The sequence below is a fragment of the Rhynchophorus ferrugineus genome, unplaced genomic scaffold (assembly GCF_030347505.1).
Source record: "Rhynchophorus ferrugineus isolate W39M unplaced genomic scaffold, kcgeb_rfMv2 rfM2, whole genome shotgun sequence".
Taxonomy (NCBI): Eukaryota; Metazoa; Arthropoda; class Insecta; order Coleoptera; family Curculionidae; genus Rhynchophorus; species Rhynchophorus ferrugineus.
Window position 1 is genome coordinate 81,084,242 of NW_027472581.1, and position 27,952 is coordinate 81,112,193.

Sequence of the window (27,952 nt, forward strand, 5' to 3'; positions counted from 1 at the left end):
AATTTGTCAGTTGTGTACAGAAGTGTGTTGCAGCAGGGTATAAGTAGTATAAATATTAGCAAAGACTTATAGTGGTTAGTGATAAATTTTATATATTTTATTTGAAAACCATTGTAGTATCGGTCGTTTAATTCAGTTGAAGTCTTGTTGTTCAGTGGAATTAAACTTTTTAGTAACAATTTTAACATCCGACAATGCTTTAAGAGAGTCAATTGAAAAGGTAAATATAATTACATTTGGATATTGTTAATTTGTATCTGCTTTATTCAAATTCTTTGTTACGCGCTACGCATCTTTTCTTAACCAATTAAGTTATAATCATTCCACTTCGTATAGTTAATAATTTTAAATACCTTTTTCATTCAAGTCGTACCAAACAATGAAATACTAAAATATAATTGTATTCATAAGCTTACTATTTTATTAGTTCTGAGAATATATAAACCAGAAATAGTTATTGGAAAATATTAGTGTATAATTAACTTTTTTGTGATAAATGTATAGTTAATATGTGTGCTCATTAGTTAATTCCACAAAGGTAAATTGCATGAAAATATTAAATAAACAATTAAAATGGAATTTATGTTTCGTTTTCGTTGGAAAAGGAATTTCTATTAATAGAATGAATTCATATATATTTTTTGTGGAACATATAGCATAACACATGTATTTGTAGGTGAATTAATCAAACCAACTAGAATCAAAAATAAAATATTTTGAAATTTTTCCTGTAACATATCTTTTGGTTTGATATTATTGATAAAGCTTTGTATTTGGGTTAATAGGGTTTTATAGTAGTGTCAACAATGTACTACTGTCGTAATTTTTATAGCTATATGTACAATTGATTAATAAAATATGTAATCACTGTCCAGAAAAAAATGGCTAGAATATAACGGGTTCTTTACAGAGAATGCCTACAACTTAATAGTTCACTGATATTTACTTTTTTATGTCGCATATTTTTGCAAACTATACTGTAAAAATAATCTTTTTAGTCTTTGTGAATATTATCTTGATAGATAACAATGGAAAGGTAAATGATGTAAGTCTCTAGCTTATTGTAAAAGGTATTAAAGATGTCTTTTTTGGATTTAGTCTGATAGATAATGAAATTATAATGTGGTAAAAAGAGATGAGTAAGCTATTTATGAATATATTTTCTTATTGTATTTATATAGAAAATATTCCATATTACATTTTTATATGTTCTATTCTAAACTTTATTCTTTGCATATTAAACATTCAGTGCCATAGAATATTAACAAACGTTAGACTGCTAATTAATATTTCTATTTAATATTTCTCTATAGCATAATGTTACTTTGTGATAATTCATTGAAATACAACTTTTTAATATAAATCTTTCATAAATACATTATTGAGCTATAGTGTAAACCTTCTGTTGGCCCTGTTACTAGTACTATTTATTCCTATCCAAATATTTGATTGCAGAACCGTCATACTAATTTATGTAATTGTTAAAGACTGCTTAACCAGTTTCATTTACCTAATTATTCCATGTCAAATATAAGTCTTGTTGAATGTGTAACTAGTTTACATGGCATTGAAATATGTCTTCTTTGAATTTTAATTGATTGATTTTATTGGATTATTGCAATATAAATTGGGTGTCATATATTTGGTATATTATTGTATAATATTACTAGAAATTTTGCCATGCAAAAGAAAATAAAATCAACATAAGTAATGGGTAGTAAAATAAAATGTCTGTTTCTTATCTTATTAACAATTGATAATTAACATTATCATTTTTAGTAAATATATTAATTACTGATTAATTTAAAATTACTGGTTAATCATTAAAGTGGCTATGTAACACTAATTTGTAGTACTTTCAGATTTTAATTCTATAATTATTAATTTTTATAATTGGTAGATAATAGTAATGTCCTTATTTATTGCACATTCTCTTAAAGATTAATCTTAATTAAAAATATTGACTGTTTCATTCTCTGAAAAATATTTTCTTCTGATCTTATAATGTTCTTCTAACAATTAACTTTTACCTTATTATATTAGCATGTTGGGTATTCGTTCATAAAGAAGTTAAAACAAGTGTAGTTCAATACATATACTAACTATATATTGTAGAAGAAAGAGTAACATGACTCAGTAAGAATTTTAATTTGATTGAAATATTTTATTAATTGGAATGTTTAAATGTTATAAATGACTTGTTTACTATTAATTAAAACATTTTCCTGCTCTTCAAACACAGTTACTGAACTAATAATGTAGCATCAACCAATGACCATTTATTTTCATGCAATATTTATTATCAAGTAACCATTTTAATTGAAGATGTTAATGGCAAATGCTTTAAGTTCCATCTTGAATTGTCTTTTGATTTTCCTTGATATTAATATATTTTATACTTGGATTGTTTAACACTAATTAATATTTTGTCCAGGCCGTTTAACACTGTAGAACAAAGTAGCAGTTATAATTCATTGTCATTCAGTAGTTACTGTCCCTTGAGGGCCTTAGTTAAGATCTAACCAAGTATCAATCTTTGTTTAAAGTATAACTCTCACGTAATATTTCAATTTCACAATATAACTTTGTATTAATAAACATTGAACTTGATTGAAATAAGAATATGTTAAAAATAACAAAGAAGTTCCACTGCCAGCTCTTCAAACAGTTACAGTTTTATGCAATAAGTAGATAGAAATCACTTATTTTCTTTCACTATGTATTCTTGTCTTCATATCACTGTTGAGTACCAATTTTAGTTCAAAACGTAAGTATTCTCCACGACCCTGAAGATTTTTTATCGTTTGTTGTGAATTACTAACCACAATCACACAGGATGTTAAAGTAAATAATTTCTATCGGTTCCAGATTGCAACTATTTTTATAAACATATCAACTGTTCTTGTGTAGACTGATGTTCGATAAATATTTACTTAAGATTGATTTGGAGATGTTACACTGCTCTCGACACAGATAAAAGCCCGCAATCGATATTTTATATCTCGCTTTCAACGAGGTACAATATCTGTCATAGATATAGGACGATATCAGCGTAGTTAATCACCTGTATCTCGTTTATCTCGCACAGTGGTCTCAGTGCTCCGCAGCATCGCATCTATATCTTGATCGAGTCTTGCGTCGTTCGCTGAAAAAGCGTTTAGGTTTCCTTCAGTGATACAAAGAATCAGTGAATATGGCTGTGTTGTGGAAAGTGTCGCACGATAATTGTTTTCACACATCACTACACTACGTAGCAAGTAATCATATATATATATATATATTTTGAAGATCATCCTCAGATAGGACGCGTTTCTATCTTAATACGTGTTTTTGATAAAGCCGCATGTAATTGGCTAAATAATGGGCAATTAAGCTGAATTGCCTCAAATTGATGTGAATATTCAACGAAGCAGTTATATATAGTCGTCTGTAAGTAAGTCACTTTTTTCTCTGCTGATAGTTTTGTTTTGATGCGATTTATTAAATACAGCTCGAAATATAGGTAATGTTTAGGGATTTTGGCGGTTTCAAATAGACTCTATTTTTTCAATATTGTTTTTCTAATTGGTTATTTTTATTCGGGCTAATATATTTATCATCATGATGGTGTAAATTTGTTGAAAATAATAGTAGAAGTGCTTTTATATCTTGATGATTCTGGTAACAATTATTTTCTAAAGACAATTTTTAATATACATGTATTTGTGGGAAATATTAATTATGATATACATTTTAATGATAATATACTATATTCAAATATGTTTTTATGTAGTATAAGGTGTGCAATTACGTAGACAGTATATTGTTTTTGATATACAGTCACAATTTTTCTTTTAATTGAATTAGCATTTAACGAAATATGTTACGTTTTCTAGTATCGGAACTCGTTCCAATTACTTGCCTTTTATTTATTGCTATTTTAATTGGAATTGTAGTTTTAATTGTAAAATACAGTTTTATCTGTATAGTAATTCTTCAAATATTTAACCTATATATTTAGTATTACTAGCAGTGTATTATTAATAATGCTTTTTTTTAAATTTATTATAATAATGCGAATATACAGGTGTTTCAATTAACTTACGACTATTATATTTGAATGGTGATTGGCTCACAAATATGTATACTATTTTGAGCTTTGCCGGTAATAGTTCTGTAAATTTCTTATTAATATATTTTAATAATTTATCTTTCGGCTAGACTAGTATTGGTTGATTTACTGATGTATATGGAAACAAAAATTTTTTAATTATTGTGGTCATAATTGAAGTGTATTGTAAAAATACAGAGTATCAGAGAAATCAACGTTGTTATCGAATCAATGGGCACTTGTTAATGACACCACTGATAATAATAACGAACGTGTTCTAATTTATTTTAAGTATTAATAGAATCTGCAAATTAATTATCGATATATCGCTTTTAAGTGTTTAAATAATATTTTATCTGTTATATAATATTAAATCTAATTAGGTGTATAACTAAGCAATAACCATAATGTAGTAGGTATTTAATGTATCAAAATAATGTTTTAACATTATTTTGCAACAATAATTTTAACTTGCCTCTGAACATATAACTGGCTTTGTTTAGCTTACTGAAATATGATGACACAATTCTCTCTTCTAGTAATAATTATTATTTATCATGTATATTGAAGTGATTCAATCTCATTAACGCTTTTGTGTTTGAATTATGATTGACTGAATATGTTCAACAATTTTTAGTATTGGATGTTAATAATTTTTACAAATTTGTCTTGAAGTTGTTGTTTTTAAAATGCCATAATAATTTGTCTTTCACCTAGACCAGCTTTGGTTAGTTTACTACACGGTTATAGGTTATTAAAATTCTATTGTAGTATTAATGACGCTTATATTGAATAATCACGTGTTTCAATTAAATTATCACTTCATATTTGAGTGATAAATTTTATTATTTAATTTTTGGTACAGTCTATGCAAAGTTTTTTGTACATACGTCATCAAGATGTTTAATGTATTGCCTGCCGCAATTTGTAAATTTCTTTTGGAATCAGACGATATATTCGTTATCATTTCATTCTAGTTAAAAAGGGACACAATGCTGTGTGATTAGTTCGAACACGTAAACGAATGAGCCTGTCAAAGTCATCCGGTTGTCAGACATATGCAAAATTATTGAACGCAATAGAGATAAGAGGTTAGCTATAACTCTAACCTATAAACTATTGTGGCTGTATAATAAACTGTAGTTTTTAGATGTACTATAATGTTAAAATCAATTATATTTGATAACATTTTTGTTCAATTATTTTATTTAGATTTGAATTTTGTTGTATTTCAAAGCCAAGCTGAACTAAAACTCAGAGTTGATGCGGCAACATTTGATGACACAAATTTAAATGACGTATGTACGAAATAACTTTGAACAGACTATATATTGTATTTGAAATCTTGAAAAATGAAATTTCAATAACTGATAAATTCAGCTAGGAATTCCAGGAACTCACATTGATTGTGAATTAATTTTCAGGGATAATTTTAAAACCAAATTGTTCTTTTTAGTACTCAAACTGTTCATATTCGTATTGCAATTATCACAGATATTGTTAAATCATAAACACTTTTGTCTTTCAGCAAATCTAATATCAGATTTGTGAAATTACATATTTATCAGTATATACAGATCAACCTCTATGTATAATGGAATTATTCCACTGATTATATTTTATCAAATGAAGAGCCACTTAACAAGTATATTTGATTCGTAATGATAATTCAAGCATTCTTATCAAGTTCAAATTTCCTCAGTGTAATTTAATGTCTCATCATACGGAGTGATTTAAATTAAAACTTTTAGTAAAGCATTTAGTAATTTTGATTTTGCAATTGATTGATTCACTATATTCAGCCCAAATGTGTTTAGATGTAAATAATATTTTAGTACATTTTGTGGGACAGTCATTTAGTCAATATTTAACCATATTCGCATAATTTCTTGATGTGAACACCAAAACATTATTTTCCCAAATCCAGTGTCGTTTTTTTTTAAAGTATTTGCAGAGTTTGATTTTTTTAACTATTATTCAGTATCTATTATCATAAATTTATGGTTTATAGAACCTTAACTCTTCTGAAGGCTTCGTTGGGTTTGGAACTAGTACAATAAATAAAAGCATTAAACACATATGTTAACAGTTGTGTTTCTGTGATAAATTTCAGTAATATTGTATATCAGTACCTTATAGTATATTATATAGTCAGTATCTATTTTTCACTTATTGAATTTTAACGGGTTTTGAAATTGTTTGTTAATATACTAGAATAATTATATTTAAGTTTGTAATTATTATAAGAGCGCAACGATTAAACGATGTTTATTTTAAAAAATATAAAATTCAGCCTTTACACTCAAATAAAAATCTATATCTAAGATAAATCATGATATTCAACAAGTTATTGAAATACGCACAATATATCTCTTCAATACTTGAAACTACAGCTTAAATATGTTGATAATAGGGTTGTCTTTTATATTTTCGGATTATGTTAATGTACCATTAAGGTTTGCCTCTTTTTGAATGGTTTGTTGACTCTAATAGAGGCCGTGGTTAACTTAAGGTCAAATTTTGTGAAGGTCATTCAAAATCGGTTGTGGTTTCGGCAAATATAGATGCTGTCTATATGCCGGTTTGAGATGTCTGCGCTAGAATTTAAGCACTCAAGACTCACCCACCATATTGTCTTGATGACGGCTCGTTCGGAATTGAATAAATGCTTCAAAATCTCATTGTAATTTTCTATATTGTAGATAATAAGTAATTCAACAGGATTCATTGGTTTCAAATTATTATTCGATATAGCGTATCAATTGTATTCGATTTTAACTGTGCGTTTACTGATAAAAAGAAAATTAAACGTAAAAATGAATCACACATCCAACTGTAGTAACGAGTGTAGTTGCCGGTTGTCCGACTTGTTATCAAACACTTAAATGCAATTTATATTTTATCGAAACGTGACCAGATCAAATGTGTCACACGATACTAATATTAAGCGGTTTATTCTTATCAAGGCACACAAATTGTTCGGTGTTTTCGATAAATCGATAACAACAAAAGGCATAAAATTTAACATTTTAATACATTTTACCTAGCGTTTTTTGATTTTTTTTCCTTTATTCTAAAATAGGGGTTTGTTTCGGCGATAACCCCTTCGTTCAACCCAAATCTTCATGGACATTAAAATGGAGAAGTACATTATCTTCTCTTTTGTATACAGTTATAGCCAAGTTTCGTGTGACTTAGCCACCTGAGCCTGAGCCTTAAAAATAGGATTTTAGTTAAATATATTATTTAAATACTAGTTAATATTTGTATAAAACATGGCCAAAATAAGTTAAAAATCACTATCTAATATGATAACTTACTTTCTAATTGTACATTGGTGAACATTACACCTTACTACATTACTGAATATGAAAATTATATACTTGAATTTGTATTACCTCCTTTTCTGTTTTCCTATATTTAACACCTATAAATAATATATAACATTCCTATAAATAACATTTAAATAATATAACATAATAGCAATAGCACAATAATAAAAATATATCCCTTATACTTAGTTCTTGGTCTTTTTGCTAGTATACTGTCTGATTCTTATCTGCATGAAGTTGAAGGTAGAGATTCGTCTGTTTCAAAAGGATCTGCGGAGAAACACGTGTCACAATTTCCAGTTTGAAAACCTCTCAATTTATGTCATTTGAAAAAAATTGTAATTCTAATTCTTCTTGGGGGTTCAAGGTTTTTTAATTTATAATATATAAAAGTACTTTACGTAGTCTTTACAATAATTAAAAACTAGATATATATCTAGGAAGACCCATCGACCCAATCTTAGTCTCTAGTGTAATAATGTTTATGTATTAACATTGCTGTTTTTCTATTATTCGCCACTACACTACACAAGATCAAATGGCTTGATTCTTTTGAGTATGTATCTGGAGAGTTATTAGTTCGGAATTGACATGAGAATGGAGTTTGTCCTCGTCTCCTTGCAATTCTCTTGATTTCCTAAGTGACAGTCAGTATCTGAAGCTCTCGATATACGTAATCAGTCCTGTAGTATCTCGATGGATGGACCTACAAGACTTCTCAGGATTTTGATCTGAAGAAGATTCAAATGTAGACTGAACAACTGCTGATTCCAATTTTTAACTCGTAGCCATATTTTCCTTTTCGATAAGCTAAGACAGATGATCTGTGAATATACACATACTGTTGAGTTGAGATGACTACAGCCTCAGTCATCTCACATAGCATTCATCCGATGATCGAATATCATTCCATAGATTGTTAGGGGCGAACTGTTTAGTTTAAAAATACAACCTAAATATTCGGCCTCACTCAGTAAAACACTTCTTAACCATTGAAATGATGGCGCAGGTGATAGTTGCTTTGAGCAAAAAATCAATGCTTAATCAGCACACGACAAATACAAACTAAATTACCCATCTTGCTGGAAGTCTCACAATAGTCTATTGATAGATGGCAGTTTAAAACACCAGTGATATATTTAAAGTTACTGCGTTAAAAATTCAAAAACTTACTGACTTATCAGACTGCTCTCGTATTAGCGCCAAATATTAATTCATATAATTGTTGGAAAAGTTTGGTACGACTTAGGCTCAACCAAGTTTTTCTCGATATTCTTGCAATATAATATCATATGTCGATAAAACAAATAGCTTTGGTAGAACTCAGTAATGAATGGTTCGTTTCCTATTGCTCGTATTGTGATTATATGTAGTTCGATCTCCAGTTACAACAGGTTAGAGAAAAATCCTTGTTTGTCTGCTGAACAAAGAAACTGCGATGGTGAACTGATTTGCAATGCTATTTTTTATTGAACCATTGTCTTGGTTTGCAAGATCTTTGCGCGTTTGAGTTACGATTTAAATCGATTTAAATAGTTAATAACTGTAAAACCACATTTATAAACGAAATTATTCAAAAAAGATTTTTTCTAAAAATTCTAAATGAGAGTTTTTTATATCGTTTTGGGTGCATCAACTCTTCGACAATTTTAACAAAGGGCAGGGTTGGCGCTGGCACGCGGCCAAACCGAAGATAAAACCGCATCTATCATTTGTTTTCGCCAGTGTGTATTTATACATCAGCGCGTTCATTTTTATCGTGACAAACAGCGGTAAAATTGTTATTTTTTTAATCTAATTCTGCGGCATTATGTGTTCTGATGCCGTACGATTCATTTCAATGCGTATGAATCACAATTCGAACAAAACTCGACTATGTGATAGAGATGTATGATCCTTACCTTAGTTTGTTATAGTTTATAAGATTTTAAATAAATGATAATCACATAGTATTTGGACTATGCTATATGTATAAGTCTATAAATTGGTTTTAAAGGATTATTTTTAATAATAATAATAAGCTTTATTGTGAAAAATCGGTACAATATATTTTATTCACAGTATCCACATGTGGTCGAGCGTTGTCATACTGAAAAATAACATTTATTGTGTCTTTGCTCGTATTCCGACTGTTTTCAAACGCATCAGTTGTAGTCGATAATGCCCATTGATGGTTTCATAGAATAATACCTTCAAATTCGTTTACTTGCCCAAAATGCTCTTTGTCTTCGGTGTCACAATCGCCGCTTCTAAAACGTAGCAACCAATATTCGCATATGGAAATCGATCTTCATACAGCAATCGATGACCTTCAGGCACCTTTTTCTTCACATTGAGGTAAAAAAATAAAAGTTTCTCAAATGCGATTTACTCGGTACAAATTCAGACGTTTTCAATATACTGAAAAAGAAAATGTATTCACACTTCGACGAAATGACAAATACTGAAAAGTGAAATCTGTCTGTAAGTATATGAAGTTGTTTACAAATGTACCTGATACGATTTATTGCCCAGTAACACCATTTCTTGTAAATCGTTCGTAAATCGGTCAAAACACAGAGGAATTAGAAGTGTATATCCCCAAGTTTAGCGTCCATTTGCCACCAGGGGGCGAGACTGGCAGTATGAGTAGCGGGAAATTTAAAACATTTTATTAATAATAATAGCAGTAATAAAAATTAAATAAAAGTTTAAAAATACATTTTATTTAAATATATGTAAAATTTATATTGCAAATATTATTTCAGAGGAGAACTCATAATAAGAACTTATAATTTTCTGTTTAATGACAATATATTATACTAACAATACATTAAAACGTAATATAACAGATTTAACATAAAACTTATACTTTTAAATAACTATTGAAAGTTTAATAAACTATTGAATATGGAACATTTTATATTATCTTAAATATAATTCGGCCAAATACAGATTACAGTACAATAAATATGTTGAAGACTAGTTATTTTGAAATGTCTTGCTGCTTGCTAAGTTTTGTGCATAATCTAAAAATTAAATAGAACAGTCAAGATATCATTTACCAACAAAGTAAAAAAAGTCTCTGGCTTTGTCAAATTACATCTATTATACTGACGGTCTTTAATAACTTCACTGTTCAACTCATATTTCCTAACATATTTAAATTTTTTCGTTCTTCTATGCCACAGCTGAAATGGAGGCTTCTTATAATTTACAAATGAGTTACATATAGTTAACATTATAAAAAGACTTAAAATTTAAATAACAACTGGAAACCGTATCCCTGTTAACCCATGCTCTTCTACATTTCGGTTTGTAGTTATCCGTGTAAAATGTACATCACAAACTCTTGTGCTCTTACTTAAGACCTCACGAGAGATTTCCATCAGTTTTTCATTATTTATTGCTAAGAGCCATTTCTGATATAAAGCAGGATCCCTAGGAAAGCTGGGTATTCTATTCGAAATGGTACTACATCCAGGGACGCAACACCTCAGATGTCTTAAGATTTAAACAAATTATTTTAAATAAAAAAGAACCATAAAAACACAGTTACAATATATATATATACCACAAGACAGAGAAATTAAAAGTGTATCTCCCCTATATTACCTGTGAACAAGTTTAGCGTCCATTTGCCACCAGGGGGCGCGACTGGCAGTATGAGTATCGGGAAATTTAAAACATTTTATTAATAATAATAGCAGTAATAAAAATTAAATAAAAGTTTAAAAATACATTTTATTTAAATATATGTAAAATTTATATTGCAGATATTATTTCTGAGGAGAACTCTTATAATTTTCCGTAATAATACATTAAAACGTAATATAACAGATTTAACATAAAACTTATACTTTTAAATATACAAAGTTTAATAAACTATTGAATATGGAACATTTTATATTATCTTAAATATAATTCGGCCAAATACAGAGTACAGTACAATATATATGTTGAAGACTAGTTATTTTGAAATGTCTTGCTGCTTGCTAAGTTTTGTGCATAATCTAGGAATTAAATAGAACGGTCAAGATATCATTTACCAACAAAGTAAAAAAAGTCACTGGCTTCGTCAAATTGTATCTATCATGCTTGACGGGCTTTAATAACTTCACTGTTCAACTCACATTTCCTAACATATTTGGATCAATTTTTTCGTTTTTCTATGCCACAGCTGAAATGGAGGCTTCTTATAATTTACAAATGAGTTACATATAATTAACATTATAAAAGACTTAAAATTTAAATAACAACTGGAAACCGTATCCCTGTTAACCCATGCTCTTCTACATTTCGGTTTGTAGTTATCCGTGTAAAATGTACATCACAAACTCTTGTGCTCTTACTTAAGACCTCACGAGAGATTTCCATCAGTTTTTCATTATTTATTGCTAAGAGCCATTTCTGATATAAAGCAGGATCCCTAGGAAAGCTGGGTATTCTATTCGAAATGGTACTACATCCAGGGACGCAACACCTCAGATGTCTTAAGATTTAAACAAATTATTTTAAATAAAAAAGAACCATAAAAACACAGTTACAATATATATATATACCACAAGACAGAGAAATTAAAAGTGTATCTCCCCTATATTACCTGTGAACAAGTTTAGCGTCCATTTGCCACCAGGGGGCGCGACTGGCAGTATGAGTATCGGGAAATTTAAAACATTTTATTAATAATAATAGCAGTAATAAAAATTAAATAAAAGTTTAAAAATACATTTTATTTAAATATATGTAAAATTTATATTGCAGATATTATTTCTGAGGAGAACTCTTATAATTTTCCGTAATAATACATTAAAACGTAATATAACAGATTTAACATAAAACTTATACTTTTAAATATACAAAGTTTAATAAACTATTGAATATGGAACATTTTATATTATCTTAAATATAATTCGGCCAAATACAGAGTACAGTACAATATATATGTTGAAGACTAGTTATTTTGAAATGTCTTGCTGCTTGCTAAGTTTTGTGCATAATCTAGGAATTAAATAGAACGGTCAAGATATCATTTACCAACAAAGTAAAAAAAGTCACTGGCTTCGTCAAATTGTATCTATCATGCTTGACGGGCTTTAATAACTTCACTGTTCAACTCACATTTCCTAACATATTTGGATCAATTTTTTCGTTTTTCTATGCCACAGCTGAAATGGAGGCTTCTTATAATTTACAAATGAGTTACATATAATTAACATTATAAAAGACTTAAAATTTAAATAACAACTGGAAACCGTATCCCTGTTAACCCATGCTCTTCTACATTTCGGTTTGTAGTTATCCTGTGTAAAAGGTACATCACAAACTCTTGTGCTCTTACTTAAGACCTCACAAGAGATTTCCATCAGTTTTTCATTATTTATTGCTAAGAGCCATTTCTGATATAGAGCAGGATCCCTAGGAAAGCTGGGTATTCTATTTGAAATGGTACTACATCCAGGGACGCAACACCTCAGATGTCTTAAGATTTAAACACATTATTTTAACCAAAAAAGAACTATAAAAACACAGTTAACAAAATAAGAATATTTAACACGTAAGTTTATAGGTTTTTTAAGTTTGTTTTGATGTTAAAAAAATGCTCCAATTCGAAAGAGACGCTTTCAACAAAAGCTTTGTCGAAAAAAATTAAACCGAAATTCTTTATATATAAATCAAATTGTTTCTATACGAAGCATAGAATTACCAAAAAAGTCCAAAATATCCAGTTATTTTTTGATTATTTCCACCAAATATAAACACGCTTACACTATGCCTTCTATTTTTTAGAATAGCCATCTGAAAGCAGAAAATGTCAAATTTCAACCTTGCTACCAAATTTATACTTCGAGCCACCTAGCGCCAAATTAAGAAACTAAAACACTGTATTCCATGCGGCCATAAGATACCCTTCTAAATTCTCAATATTTTGTGGTATATACATATATATACATAGTACATAGTATATATCTATATAGAATTTATTATTAGGTTTTAGGCAATATTTTACACCATTTTTAAAAAATTAACCTGACGGGTTTACATCACTCACCAAAAGTATTAACCAGTATCAAATCATCTTTTTACAACATTTAAACAATTGTTAAAATTGTTTAACAACATGCTGTTTGATGTTTGCTGATGTTAGCACTATATTCGCTGGTACAAATTATAAGTGTTCGAGCATTCATCACGATATAACACATGGCCTGAAAAGTCCCGGACCTAACACGTAGATGGCGCTAGTTTTATTGTATTGACCGCTTATTTTTAGTTAGTACTAATCCTCAAAAGAAATTTGTTAAAATGTCATGATGTTCTACTCATAAATTTGTGAGTCTGAGTCGGTTTGATGTTACCCCATATTTGCAGCCCATAAGTCCAAATAAGCTTTATAATTAACTGCTAAACCAACTTCTTTATCCTCCCTACTAGTCAATACAGTTTTTTGATTTTGAGTCTGATCTACTTTGCCTTTTGCCAAACCTAATGTAATTCAGAATGCAAACAACTTGAAAATATATCCCCTAACTTTGAATTTATTTAAGATCATCGGTGAATGACAACTCTATAGGATGACGTCAACAGTGTATCCAGCTGCTTTCCATTCCTTTAAATAGCACTGATAATGACTGTTTACTATTGTAAATTCCCCGTTGAACAAGATTAATTTTGATAGATTAAGACACTACCTGTTAAATATTAACCTACTAACATGAACTGTAAACATATGTCAGTATATAACGAGAAAATAAAACTTAGAGAATATTTGTTGATATTTCCCATCAAGTAGTTGGTGTACTTTCAATAAAAAGCTTTGTGTATTGGTATGAAAAGAAATTTGATTTTAACTTAAGTTTAATTTATTATATAAATCAAATTTTATTTCTTATTTGTTTGCATCACTTATATTGTTTTTATTTTTTCTAACAATAGTTACTCAAATTGTAATTCATTTTAATAAAAATGTGCACTCTTTTTCTAGATATGTGTTGAATAACGTTAATAATGAATTACGTTCTTTCCTTCGTTCCTTTACACTTATTTCACAAGGTATTACATGTTTTATGGATATTTATACTTTAGGGTTTCGGTGAATTAAAGTAAGACGAAATGAAACGGTGGTGTTTACATTATGTGACCGTTATTTATTGAAGTGATATAAAAATGTGGAAAATACAAAATAGATAAAACGGATGGCAGCGGTGTTACCTGGAGATGAGGCTTGTGCAGTCGATGGTGGCACGTCTAAATCAAACGATTGGTCGAGTACTGAACGAATGGAAATACCCTTCAATAACATCCCAGATAAACCTCTCGGGGTTGCCAGCTATTCGTTATCGGGTTCTAGTTGGCGCCGCTGGCACCCCGCCCATGTTCAACATCTGGGATTATATTTCTGGGTATTTTGTAGACCGTTATTCCAATATGTAAAATTCGACATGCCTCAAGGTCGCTACAATACTTTGCCGAAAATTTAAATTTACTTAATTTGTGTTTAGATAAAGCGTATTAAAAGTGAATCTTATCCACCGCCATGATATTTTTCTTTGGTATTTTCAAAGTTTTTAAAATGATTTCAATTTTTTAATGTTATTTTCGATACTTAAAAAAGTTCAATTTGAATAATTAAAATCTATTACGTGTAAAAATAAGAAGTGTATTTCGAAATAGTCTTCTAAACCAACTATTAATGTATTCGTTACAATTATTAGTGCCCATATACTATAGCTCATCTAACGAAAAGTTGTTCTGTTCTCACTTCACTTAACGTCTCCAAAGATAATGGTCGACTTCTTCAGTCTGCGAAAGATATGTTTATCTAGTAGCTGCGAGGCCTCTGGGTTTCTACTGAATTATAACCTAGATTCGTGCTTCCCAAGGAACCTTTTGATTTTTTGTTTGACTGTAGGTATTTTAACAGTCTCTATGCAAGGAACAGGTCAATTGTCCCTGGTCTACCTTAGGAAAACACATTTTTTTTGGCAAAATTAGTTTTTTTATTCAACATAATTCCCTTCAAGGGTGATACACTGATTATAGCGACCCTCCAACTTTTCGATACCATTTTTGTAGTACGATTTGTCCTTTGCTTCAAAATAGGCTTCAGTCTCGGCGATCATCTCTTCATTCGACGAAATCATCAACTCGTCGTTGCTTGTGATCAAAAGTGCGCTCGCGCGGCACCCACTTTGCACAGGGCTTTCTCATACTCAAATATTCGTGAATGATATGATGTACACGTTCAGTTGATATCTTTAAAGTGTTTGCTATTTCATTCAATTTCAATTTACGGTCATTCAAAGTCATTTTGTGGATTTTTTTATTGTTTTCGTCGGTAACAACCTCTTTTGGGCGTCCACTGCGTTCACCGTCTTCGGTGCTCATTTTACCACGTCTAAACTTCGCATACCAATCCTTGATGGTTGATTTTCCTGGGACAGTGTCCGGAAACTCACTCATCAAGTTAAGTTTTTGCTTCAACTGCATTTTTTTTCCCTTCAAAAAGCAATAATTTATCAACACGCGAAGTTCCTTTTTATCAATTTTTTTTCACAATAACAAAAGTTGTTTCACTCAAAATGCTATAATTCACAAACTAATTATCCGACAGCTGTCAAATTTATACACGCTTCTTTTGGGGGTTAGGGCTAACTAAAAGACATATGTATTTAATTCTAGTAGCGCCATCTATGTGTCAGGCCAGGGACTTTTCAATTGACCTGTTACATACCAAGGTTCGTTTACAACATTTTCATATGGTACGGTAGTGGCCATTTAAGTTCAAGACCAATGAGATGTTTAGTCTTTTGTTGGTAAATTTAATAGGAACAAATTTGGGCTCGTTTAGTTTTTAATATAATTAAGAAAATTGTTACGAAAATGGTAGTGGCTATAAAAGTTATAGAATAAAACTTGAGTTTACTAAAATTATAAAACATTTTATTTATTTCATTACATTTCCATTTTGATTAGCCATAATTAATTTAATAAATCTAATAGTAAGCTAATAAGTCTAAAGAATTATTGGACGAAAATTCAAATAAAACCATTTGCAACAGTTAGTTGAGCAAGTAAATAGGTAAATGCGTAGATTCAATTCGTTGGTGATAAAGAAAGATAACTAAATACCCCATGAGTTGGCAGAAATAAATTTTCAGTGATATGCAACGATTTGAATCTTGTAAATATTGCCTTAAAAATAAAAATCAAATACTATTCTTACAGCGAATTGTAATCGATAGGGAGTCATTCTAACGATTTTACACAATAAAAAGATATTTGAAGAAAGAGGTGAGCTTGAGAGTGAAAGAGTAATAAAGTAATTTTTCATGCGAATGAGATGTTCTCATTCACTTCCCTACAATGTCCTGTTTACCCGTCATACTTACTAAACTTACTAAGTATTCTAGTAAAAAGTTTCACAAAATTAAATACAGTACTAATTTATCTATTTAGCATCTCAATATTTTATGGTACAGTATTGTTTTATGTCTTGATGTCCATCAATGTGGTTTTACATTGCAGGAAAAACCTGAAATCTTGCATTTTAATTTAACCACACTTCCAGTATAACGCTACCACTGTGTTATATTAATAAAATTATTGACTTGATTGATATTATTATAACTTTTTCAAAAGAATAAATGGGATTGAAAAAACTTATTAAAATTGTTTCTCATCTTAATCCGCAATATATTCCTTTTGAAGTTATTGTAATAAATCCATTGTCCATTGGTGCCAGCACTAATCCAATTCAAACATTTCTTATATTTTTGTCGTTAGAGTAAAAGGCTAAGTGTCCAATTCCCGATTTGTTATGCTTTATTCGGCACGAAATCAAACATATTCAATATATTATTAGTAGTGTTGGGAACAATCGACTGAAATCGACTATCGACTGTTTAGTAAATGACTACTTTTTACTATCGACTGTTTCAGTCGCTGTTTTTGGTTCGACTGTTTGTACTAGTGACTGTTTTCAGTCGCTATTTTCGGTCCGACTGATTTTATTACTATTTACTATCCACTGTTTCAGTCGTTTACTTTTAGTTACTATTTTCGTTTCTACTAGTTCATTCGACTGATTTTTAACAATGTATATATATGCTTATATAGATTTATGTGTAATATATGTGGTTTCATGTTTTTTGTAGGTTGCTTGTGAATAACTATGTATTGTAAATTAATATATCGGCATTTTGGAGCGCTAGTTTTCGAGGGCAAAAAAATAAAATTGTAAATGATAAATAGTAAGATACTTTTGACTGGCATAATAGCTAATACTTTTTTGATAAACTTTCACGATTTTTGTCCAAGCCTTTTGTTTGTCAAAGCTTTTTTCCTAAAATCTTGAAAACTAAAATTAGGTTCCAAAGGTTTCAGAAATTGCATCGATTCCAAAAGATTTGAAAAATTTTTTGCAGTAGCAGTTGTTAAATTTCTTTTAAAAATATTAACAATAAAGAGGTGAATAAAGTATATTAAATATTTGTAATAAATACATTTTCTGATAGGAAAACTCTACTTTACTATTCAACAATTTATTTGGACGGCTATTAAGAAGAGCACCACAGTTTTTATTTTTGACAGAATGTGTTCAACTTTTAAAGCACATTGAAATAATGACCACCGAGTTATCTGATGAAAGATATCCCACGATGTCTTTAATTATACCGTTAATAAGACGAATGCAACATTCCATCAAATCCAGGATTTTAACAAGTGAATGGGGAAAAAAATTAATTTTGTCTATTAGATGTCATCAACAAAAGATTGGTAATTTTAAAAATGAACACGATATGCGGGAAATCCACATTTTTAGATCCTAGATTTAAAAAAGCAGGATTTGGTGTTGCAAATAATGCTAAGGCGATACAAAAAGTTATCACAAAAGAGGTATCTTCCATTCTAACTTCAAAAAATACAAATATAGTTCCACAACTCGAAATTCAAGACACAACTATCGACCAAGAATGTATTGACATCTGGAGATATTTTGATAAAAAAATGGCTAGAATGAAAGAAGTAAATACTCCAAGTACTGCAGCAACTTTACAGATTAAGCAGTATTTGGAAATGCCATTTATTGGGCGTTTAGAAAACCCATTGGATTTTTGGCAAGCCCATAAAATGACTACCTGAATTATATCAGTTACCCAAAATATTCCTCTATACCCGCAACATCTGTCCCCTCGGAACGAGTTTTTTTCAAAATCTGGGCAAATAATTAACGATCGAAGAAATCGGCTCACGGAAGAAAAGTTGAACATGATAATATTCCTGAACAGTAATTTAAAAAATATTTCCCTTCAAAAATAAATAAAACTTTTATTTAAAAAGGGTCTGGTAGTTATTGTACGATCATTTTTAGGTTCGTTATGGATTAGATTTTTCAATGATTAGGTATACGTTTACATTTTATAGTAATTATGGATATTGAACATCTTTAGTTTTTAGGTTTTATTCACAGAACATTCAGTATAAAAGTAATTCTACTTCCTTTAAAATTATATTATTTATTACATGTTAATAGAAATTAGTAATATTTTTTTCCTTATCTTTTTTAAACGTGAATGAATATATATATATATATACATATACATCTTTGCCTCTCTTATACTACCATTGGAGAATATAAACACATTTAAAATTAACTGCTCCAAGCATTTATCTCCGTCCTTTCCTATCTCACATTTTATACAGACAAGAATTCCCACATCTTCGTCCGACATCACGAATGGAACAAAACAGTTGAACCGTGCATTTGACTGAAAATAATGATTACTATTTTCAGTCGATAGTTCCCAACGCTAATTATTAGGCAAATTAATATTTTGTAAAACGCTACGAATTAATTCCAACGCCTAATATCCGATCTATATTGTGCTTAACATCAGAAAGACATATTAAACGGGTGCCGTTGAATGAATGGGAGCCGTTTAAAGGTCCGCCTTGCGTAATAGTGCATTGAGTTTTCCAGCCTTGGCGCTATTATTCGGCGTCACAATAGAATAGCCCCATTCAATTGTTCAATTAATATGCCGGTCGCGAGCGCATCGCTTACGATTATAGACGAAGGTTTTCGGGCAGAACAGACGAATGTCAGGTCATCGAATAATTTGAAAAAGTGATTATATCACAAAAAAGCAATATCTGATTAAATTGCGTGTAAAATTAAATGTACGCTATTCTTTGCTATGTTTTGTTCAAGGAACATTGCAGTAATGGTTTAATGTTATCGTCGTTAAATCTTAAACTGGAAAATATGGGCCGAGTCCCGGGCCTAACACATAAATGGCGCTAGTTCTATTGCATTCACCGCTTTTTCAGGTAGTACTTAAAATTTCAGAATATTCTATTCATAGGTTTGTAGTTATTGGTGCTATTTTCAAAACAATGGATCAAAAACAACTTCGTGTTATAATGCCTTAAAACACTTTAAATATATTTTTAAACACTGCTTCTTGATGGGAAAAATGCTGTTCAAGCGAAGCAATTGCTTGAAAAGTGTTATAAGAACAGAGCGAACTGGACGTTAGTTAACATCGTAAAGATATTAAAAGAACGTGTTGGTTTTACATTGCATGAGCATTTAACTATGAGAATGCTCTATGTTCAAACTGGGTGCCGCAATGTTTAAACGTAACATGGATCCACATGGAGTGGACAGCAACTGGTGAACCTCGTCCAAAGCGCCAGAAACCATAACAATCGATATTTTGGGATGTGCGTGGTGTAATATTCATCGACTATCTTGAGAAGGGAAATACCATCAACAGTGAATATTACATAGCGTGATTGGAGCGTTTGAAGGCTGAAATTGCAGAGAAATGACCACACATGGCAAATGAAAAAATTGTTTTATCGAAACAACGCACCGTTTCACAAGTCAATCAAAACAATAACAAAACTACATCGGTTCGAATTGCTCTCACATCCACTGTATTCGCCAGATTTGGCTCCCAGCGACTACTGGCTTTTCGCAGACCTTAAAAAAATGCTCGCCGGTAAAAAAATTCACTTCAATAAAGAGGTTATCGCTGAAACTGGGGCCTATTTTGAGGCAATATTTAAATCCTTCTACAAAAATTGTATTGAAATGTTAGAGCGGTACTGGAATGATTGTGTAGCTCTTGATGGAAATTACGTTGATGAATATTGTCAATTTTGAACAAAGAAAAAAACCCTTTTTTTGTTACGCCCGGGACTTTTCATCCCATGTGTTACACTAGGTTCACAACGCTTTTGAGGCTGAAGATACATTATAATCAAATTATAGTGATTATAATTAACTCACAAAATGGCGTAATAAACAAACTGAAACAAACACAATCGCGTTATAGAAATGAGCTAATCAAATGCCTTTGTGGGGCAATTCAAACGAACCAATAAAAAAAGTGGTCTCGGTGCCTGCATTGGTGGGAACACGCAATACATTTCCTCGGTTTTCCCTATTTATGTTAAACCTCTGTATGTCCGTGTACATACAGATCACATCACAAATCCTAAAAGCTCTTAGAATGTGTTTTATAGACTTCTGTAATATTGTTGATAACAGCGAATACATTTAGTAATAATCTAGCTAATAAGTTTTTAAAAAAATCTGAAAGTATAGGTGGTCAATTTCCCGAATCCAATAATCCGTGTTAAAACAATTTCCGTGAATGCTCTCGACGGGTCGAGAATAATCGAAGGATTCACGCGGTCATAGTCTGCTTTTAAACTCGTTCGTAACTGTTCGTCGAAACCAAAATGGTTCTGCCGCTTGTCGAAGCGCGCTTAATAGACTCGCTAATTAACATGAGGTTCGGCACATTTACCTTGATACCATCGAAAAATCTCGTCTACGATGATGTAAACAGTCATCGTATGGGAAATTCCCGTTTTTGGGACACAATTTACGAGAAATCAGGATTGTTTTTCTCTTATTTTCCCGGAATATGATTAACAGGATATGAGTAGGCAATAACCGTACGTCATATGTACATGTTGAAGCGTCAAAGAAGTAGTTTAGGTCAGTTAAGGCGCGATAAAAATCATATTTATACCAATACAATCACCTAACAATAGGCTGTAATAAAGAAATACAAAAATATTGATTTCTAATAATAATATACTATATGGGGAGTATTAAAAATACATTTATTTTCAATTTAAATGTGGGATTACTCAAATTTTACTAGCAATAAAAACACAAAACATTTCAAAATTCGACTACGAAACATTGACGTCACTTAACGTTTCCTAACCATCATTTCCGCATTCCGAAGTTTGAATTTTTGGAGCCCTTCAGTTTTATTTGGATTGTGTGGCTTATATTTCACAGTTAATTTCTATGCTACCGACGAAAAAAATAAACGAAAAAATTGAGCTGAGATTTATCAAGACAAATAACCTAAATTTACACAAATTGTAATTTTGAAGCCTATTTTAATAACAGACTAATAAACTTATAAGCACATACAACTGCAATACTTCATTAATACTTTACAAAAGCTGTGTTTATACATGCTTTAACATATTAAATTCTCCTGTGAAATCTTAAACTAGATCTTTGCTTAGTTTAATTTCTTTCTTTCCTTAGGTTCATACATCATCTGTAATATATAAGTATTGTTCGAGATGTTTGAAACTTCTGTTTGAACGCTGTTTGTCTTCGGTGTCAAAATCAGCACTTTTCACGTCGTATCATTACCAGTACTACGTACCGTGTTGAGATCGATGGAACATGGCTCACATTCAAACATTTTCAACGCAATGTAATTTTTTTTGTCATACTCGAACGAAATGACACCTACTGAAAAGTGTCAGTGGGGCTTCAACAAAAAGTTGATTAACAATATACCCGATGCGATTTAATACACAAAAACACCAGAACCAGTTGTAGAATGAATTTATAGATCCTTAAATTAGATATAAAAACAGTTAATCTCCATTAGAATAGGAAGAAATTTTCGTCGAATGAAGAGCTGATCGCCGAAACTAAGGCCTATGAAAAATGGTATCGAAAAATTGGAGGGTCGCTATAATCACTGTATCGCCCTTGAAGGGAATTATGTTGAATAAAAAAAAACTAATTTTGCCAAAAAAAAAATGTTTTACTATGGTAGGCCGAGGACTTTTCAATTGACCTGTTAAATAAATATGCAATGTTTTTCAATGTTTTAGTGGCCATCTGAATTTTTCTAAAATATCCTATTTACCGTACATACTATCTTACCAATTCTGTAAGTAATCTTCCCAAATTGCCTTAATAACAATTCATATCATATGCGTTCAGTTCAGTTCGTGTAACGAGAAATGGAACAAAAGGAAACAAGACTTGAACATGGCAGATGAAATTCTGCCAAAATACCGCCAAAATATGAAAGGTTATACTATTCCAACAGGTCACTATAACAATTCCCTTTACAGACATTATATAAAGGACAGTTGTATTAATAACATTTCTAATAGATCTTACTAATCTACAGTTGAAGTACTTTCTTGTCTGGCTATCAATAACCTTTTCAGAACAGTTAGTCTTTATAAACTAACCGCTGTTAATGATAATGATATACTTACTTTTCACCGGAAACACAACTATTATAAAACATTGATTTCCTTATTAATTTGTTATAAAGATTCTTACAAAATACAGGTGTAAAATTTGGAATGAACACAATAATGTTAAAAAACAATATTTATCCAACAGAACTAAAAAAAAGTCACGCTAATATTAATAATTATGAGTAATTACCATACAATGACAAAAATGACAAGCTTTTCTACAAATACTATTTACAATTTATGAATAAAATCAGATATGTTATCAGCTTTTCGACTTTAGTCATATAAAGAGAAAGAATCAGGACATATATGTATATAAATGTTTCAGTTATATATCAATAACCACCACATTAAACTACTTAATATTTATAACAATATTATCTTGTGGAACATTATTTAATCCTGAAAATTTTCATTATTACAGACTGTACTTGGTTAAGTGTTCAATATGGGGAAGTTCACGGGAAAAAAATGCCGCCTGTTGTCCATGTTATTGCTGACCACATTCTTCTTCTTCGTGGAGATCGTTGTGGGCTACATTACAAATTCCATGGCATTGGTAGCGGATAGTTTTCACATGTTAAGTGATGTAGCGGCATTGGTAGTAGCATTTGTGTCAGTACGGGTGAGTATTAGAAGTTCTCGTATACAATTATGGTTTATGTCTTACTCAAGTAGAAATGTTTAAATTTAATGACTTCTCTTTGATAGATGTCGCCGAAGAAATGGTCGAAGAACACTTTCGGATGGGCCAGGGCGGAAGTTCTAGGAGCGTTAGTGAACGCGGTATTCCTGGTCGCTCTATGTTTCTCTATCACGGTGGAAGCTTGCAAGAGATTCATCGAGATAGAGACCATACACGACCCTCAGCTTTTGGTGATCGTCGGTGGTATCGGGCTCCTAGTAAACCTAGTGGGTTTACTCCTGTTCCACGGTAAGTCATCACCGAACCTCACCCGTACAGGCTAGGCACTCACGCTAGTTTTTGTGGTATAGAGCATGGATCAGCGCATGGTCATTCTCATTCACCGGCCGGCGGACTGTCACACTCCCGCAATCGCCTCACGCAGCTGGCCCTCACCGACGACAACGAGAACGACGAGGCGTACCCCTCACCGCCGCCTCCTCCATCTAAAGCTAAAGCCCACGGTCATTCTCATTCAGCGGGACAGATGAACATGAGGGGGGTGTTTTTGCACGTGCTCAGCGACGCCCTGGGATCTGTCATTGTCATTATTTCAGCTTTGGTAAGACGGCAAGAGCTCTTCCTCGGTTAAAACAAATATCAGAACCTAAATACAACTCATATATCCATCGTCTCATCACTAATACAGAGTTTTCATTGAAAAATCCCATTGTAATTACCTACATAGTCTCATTATTGATTTTATAAAGTAATATTTAAATATAAATCATACATTTCTCCTTTTAACAAAGTAAATACCATGAAAACTCCATATTAATATACTAATACTAATCATCGCAATGCCTCTCATGCTAAATTAGTATGTTGTTTAGTAACATTATCAGTATATAACACACACAAATATGAAGTCCATTAGTTAGTACTAGTAATCATCCAGTGGTCGAAGTTCAACATACCCAATAATTTTTTAAACTAACTCTCAAATTTACTTTTTGTTTTTAACAGTAACAAAAATAATAATTAGAAAGTATTACTCTTTAAAATGTTCACCATAGTTACTAAATTAAAAAAAGTAAATGTAATTTTTGTTACATTTAAAAAAGTCAAACCTTTGAATGGTCAAAGCAATGCTCCATCTCCCACATACTTATTATGACACATAATTTATTACACTATTATCTCTAGTCCAAACGAAAATTCTATTGGAAGCAGATTGCTTTCTCTACAGTTTCCACTACTGTAGTACTGTTTTTACTACTGTGTAAAATCATATTATTAGCAAAGTTAAACTATATAATGTTATGTTACTATATATATATATATATATATATATATATATATATATATATATATATATTTATTTATTTATTGACAAAAAAGATACAAAACAATACACTTTATTGTGATGACACCATAAGCTTTATTTCTGAGAAACCAAGATTTCTAGTAGTCATATTTAATAACTTATTTTCTTAAGAAATCATTTTTTCTTAAGAAACATTAATGTTATTATAACAATCGTAACTCAATTATATATTGTAGGTGTTCTGGATGACAGAATGGTCATACAAGTTTTACATCGACCCGGCTCTGTCCCTACTGCTCGTGCTGCTGATCCTGCGTTCGGTTTGGCCACTGCTCCGGGACTCAGCTCTTATATTACTGCAAACGGTACCAACACACATTCAAGTCGATGCCATTCAGCAAAGGTTATTGAAGAACGTCGACGGTGTATTGGCGGTTCACGAATTCCACGTATGGCAGTTGGCCGGTGATCGAATCATAGCCTCTGCACATATCAGGTAAGAAATCTTCTTGAATCAAAACAGCATTGCGATTAAAAATCATGTGATAGGTGTCGTAACTTATCGGAGTACATGAAAATCGCCGAAAAAGTGAAGGAGTTCTTCCATAACGAAGGTATACACTCCACCACCATTCAGCCCGAATTTATTGACTACACAGACATTCCTACCACGTCAAGGTAAGGATACTGCAAAAATAAACGCGCGATTTGTTTTTTAACAACATTCCTGTTATTGTTTGAAGGGATGGTGGTCATGATTCAGCAACCGAAGACTGTGTGTTAGATTGTCCGAGAACTTCGAACCAATCAGACAATTGTGTTAAGAACACATGCTGTGGACCGTCCAAGGTAAGTTTCATGGTGTATTTTAACATAAAACACAACAAAAATTAATACTTACCCATAGGTGGGCATAATGAATCAAAAAGTTTATCTTGTTAATCGTTAGTTAGAAGACTAACTATGCATGTCGCACCAAAAAAAGTCTGCATCTGTTGCAGTTCACTTAAACCTTCGTTAATTGACGATTCACAGATAATATCTATTCCTTACATATCCACACCTAAACAAGGCAACACTCAACGCAAAAATTTTCCATTAAATGTCGCCAGCTGATTCAAATTTCTTTGTAGGATTCGGAGAGTAGCGAAGAAGATGAAACTAGTAACATTCGAGGCGACATTAAAAAACTATTTATACGACTGAGTCATAAGCGAACAGAATCAGGCATAGTTATCGATGGTATAAATCAGTAAACTTCTTCCATTCTTCTCTTTTTTTAATTTATTTATAAACAAATTTTATCTCAAGTCAACTTTCCGGCAGGAAACAGACACATTTTCATATTTCGAAAGTAAAACAATACTGCTTATTTTATTTACTATATCAGAGTTTTTTAAATTCTTTGTCACGTATTGTGTAATACGAATTGTGTGAGGAAGTAATCCGCGTTTTTAATATACCATAAAATAATATAAAATAAAAGCTTCTTGTAAACTATAAGTAACTAATAGTCATAGTCCTTGGAGTGAGTGAAAGAAAAGATTGATTTAATATATTCAAAATTCAGCCGTCTTTTGACCAGAAAGTTAAACAAAAAAAATATAAAAATAAAATAAATTATAAATACATAAATAATTATAAAGACGACAAAGAAAACTTTGAAATAATAATTTCCAAAATAAAATTTGAACTGATGAACATTTAACATTGCAGGATCCCTTTTCAGGTGCTAGTAGTTTTTACGCTGGTTTGTTTTAGATGTTGGGTGTACTCCTTTACTTATTTAATTATCTAGCCTATCCTGGTATTTAAAAAAACTGAAACCTATCTATGCTTTAATATGTATACTTAAGATAAGATTATGTTTTAAGAATCTTAATGCTTTTTATTAAAAACATGAAATAATTAAATTTTAAAATAGTTAAAGGCCTTGTTGAAAATATACACAAAATGACTTATTTGTTGTAATAAGTCATTTTAATAATACAAATTAAATCAAATTATATAATAAAATAATTCTTTTAAGACCATAATTTGCTCTATTATGTGTAATAATTGTATTTTAAATTAGGGACGAGACACTCCAACACCAAACAACACTCCGTACCTGTGCCGCCAAAGGAACTCCTCGAGCAGCGTAAACCAGGGCGTCAGCGAGATGGAGAAGGGTAACCTTCTCGAAAAGGGACCTGAAACTTTACAAGGTGACTGTGATTGCAGTTCGAGAGGCTCGCAATTCTCTTTGAGAGATTAAGAATGTACGTAGTTGTACAGAGATTGCTTTGTGCTTTGAATTCATTTTTGTTTGTATGAATATACTAACTAGATTATTTATTTTGCAGATGTTTATCAGGATTAACAGAAAATGCTCCAAAGGTACAGTCAATATAAATCGTAATATAATTAATAGTGTGATACTTCGCCAAGATTATAGTACTTAATACGTATTGAATTGTAAAATAGCAAAGATCGTTTTTTGCTATTGATACCTTCAAACGGTTTCTATCCAGGGATTTTTCACTTTAAGCTGGAAATTAACCTGACCTATTATATATTGTAATTTTTTATATCCAAATTGTTCACCACCCGCCCCCCTTCCCCGTACTGCCTATCTAAGCCCTATTTTTACAATCGGTCTGAAAATTTGGCGATGATAAGATAAAATTCACCATATAGTTAGACATATTATGATCTCGTATATTTGCTTTTACGTTAGATTGATATAAAAATGTTAATCTATATTATTTTGAATAGTGTCAACCCAAGTTTTCAGAGCCTACATGAGTATATATCGCAAACATAATCACGTTTAAATCACTGTCACATTTCATTGTAATCATTATAAGACAAAAATTTATAAATGTGGTTCAAGAAAAATTTTTGTGGCGTCATAACACTTACTTATATTTATTGATAGTTGTATAAAAAAGATATTGCAGAGATTATTTTACTAAGTTGAATATGTAATGAGAAATGTCTTAAAGAAATATGTTAATCAATATCCAAAAAGTCGAAATAAAACACGTTGAATATGAATTTGTTTC

General features: G+C 30.9%; 1 protein-coding gene across 4 annotated transcripts; it reads left to right on the plus strand.

The window, feature by feature from the left end:
* On the plus strand, positions 1 to 27,944 carry ZnT63C (solute carrier family 30 member 1). 4 transcript variants are annotated; one of them, XM_076396494.1, is made up of 9 exons: positions 1 to 220; positions 23,378 to 23,578; positions 23,665 to 23,887; positions 23,950 to 24,200; positions 25,142 to 25,401; positions 25,455 to 25,583; positions 25,649 to 25,754; positions 26,980 to 27,112; positions 27,251 to 27,944. In XM_076396494.1, the coding sequence occupies exons 2-9, from the start codon at positions 23,402 to 23,404 to the stop codon at positions 27,265 to 27,267; spliced, it is 1,296 nt and encodes a 431-aa protein (XP_076252609.1). In that variant the 5' UTR covers positions 1 to 220; positions 23,378 to 23,401; the 3' UTR covers positions 27,268 to 27,944. The 4 variants fall into 4 exon arrangements, with proteins under 4 accessions (XP_076252609.1, XP_076252606.1, XP_076252608.1 ...); XM_076396491.1 differs by having other exon boundaries at positions 2 to 220; positions 26,980 to 27,166; XM_076396493.1 differs by lacking the exon at positions 1 to 220 and adding an exon at positions 3,085 to 3,433 and having other exon boundaries at positions 26,980 to 27,166.
* Positions 27,945 to 27,952: the final 8 nt, after the last annotated feature.

What these genes read in the sequence shown, in the direction of transcription:
- ZnT63C (XM_076396491.1), top strand. Translation starts at nt 23,402, where the DNA reads ATGGGGAAGTTCACGGGAAAAAAATGCCGCCTGTTGTCCATGTTATTG. An exon ending in TAGCATTTGTGTCAGTACGG is followed by an intron (nt 23,579 to 23,664) that starts GTGAGTATTAGA and finishes TCTCTTTGATAG; the next exon opens with ATGTCGCCGAAGAAATGGTC. An exon ending in CATGCTGTGGACCGTCCAAG is followed by an intron (nt 25,755 to 26,979) that starts GTAAGTTTCATG and finishes ATTTTAAATTAG; the next exon opens with GGACGAGACACTCCAACACC.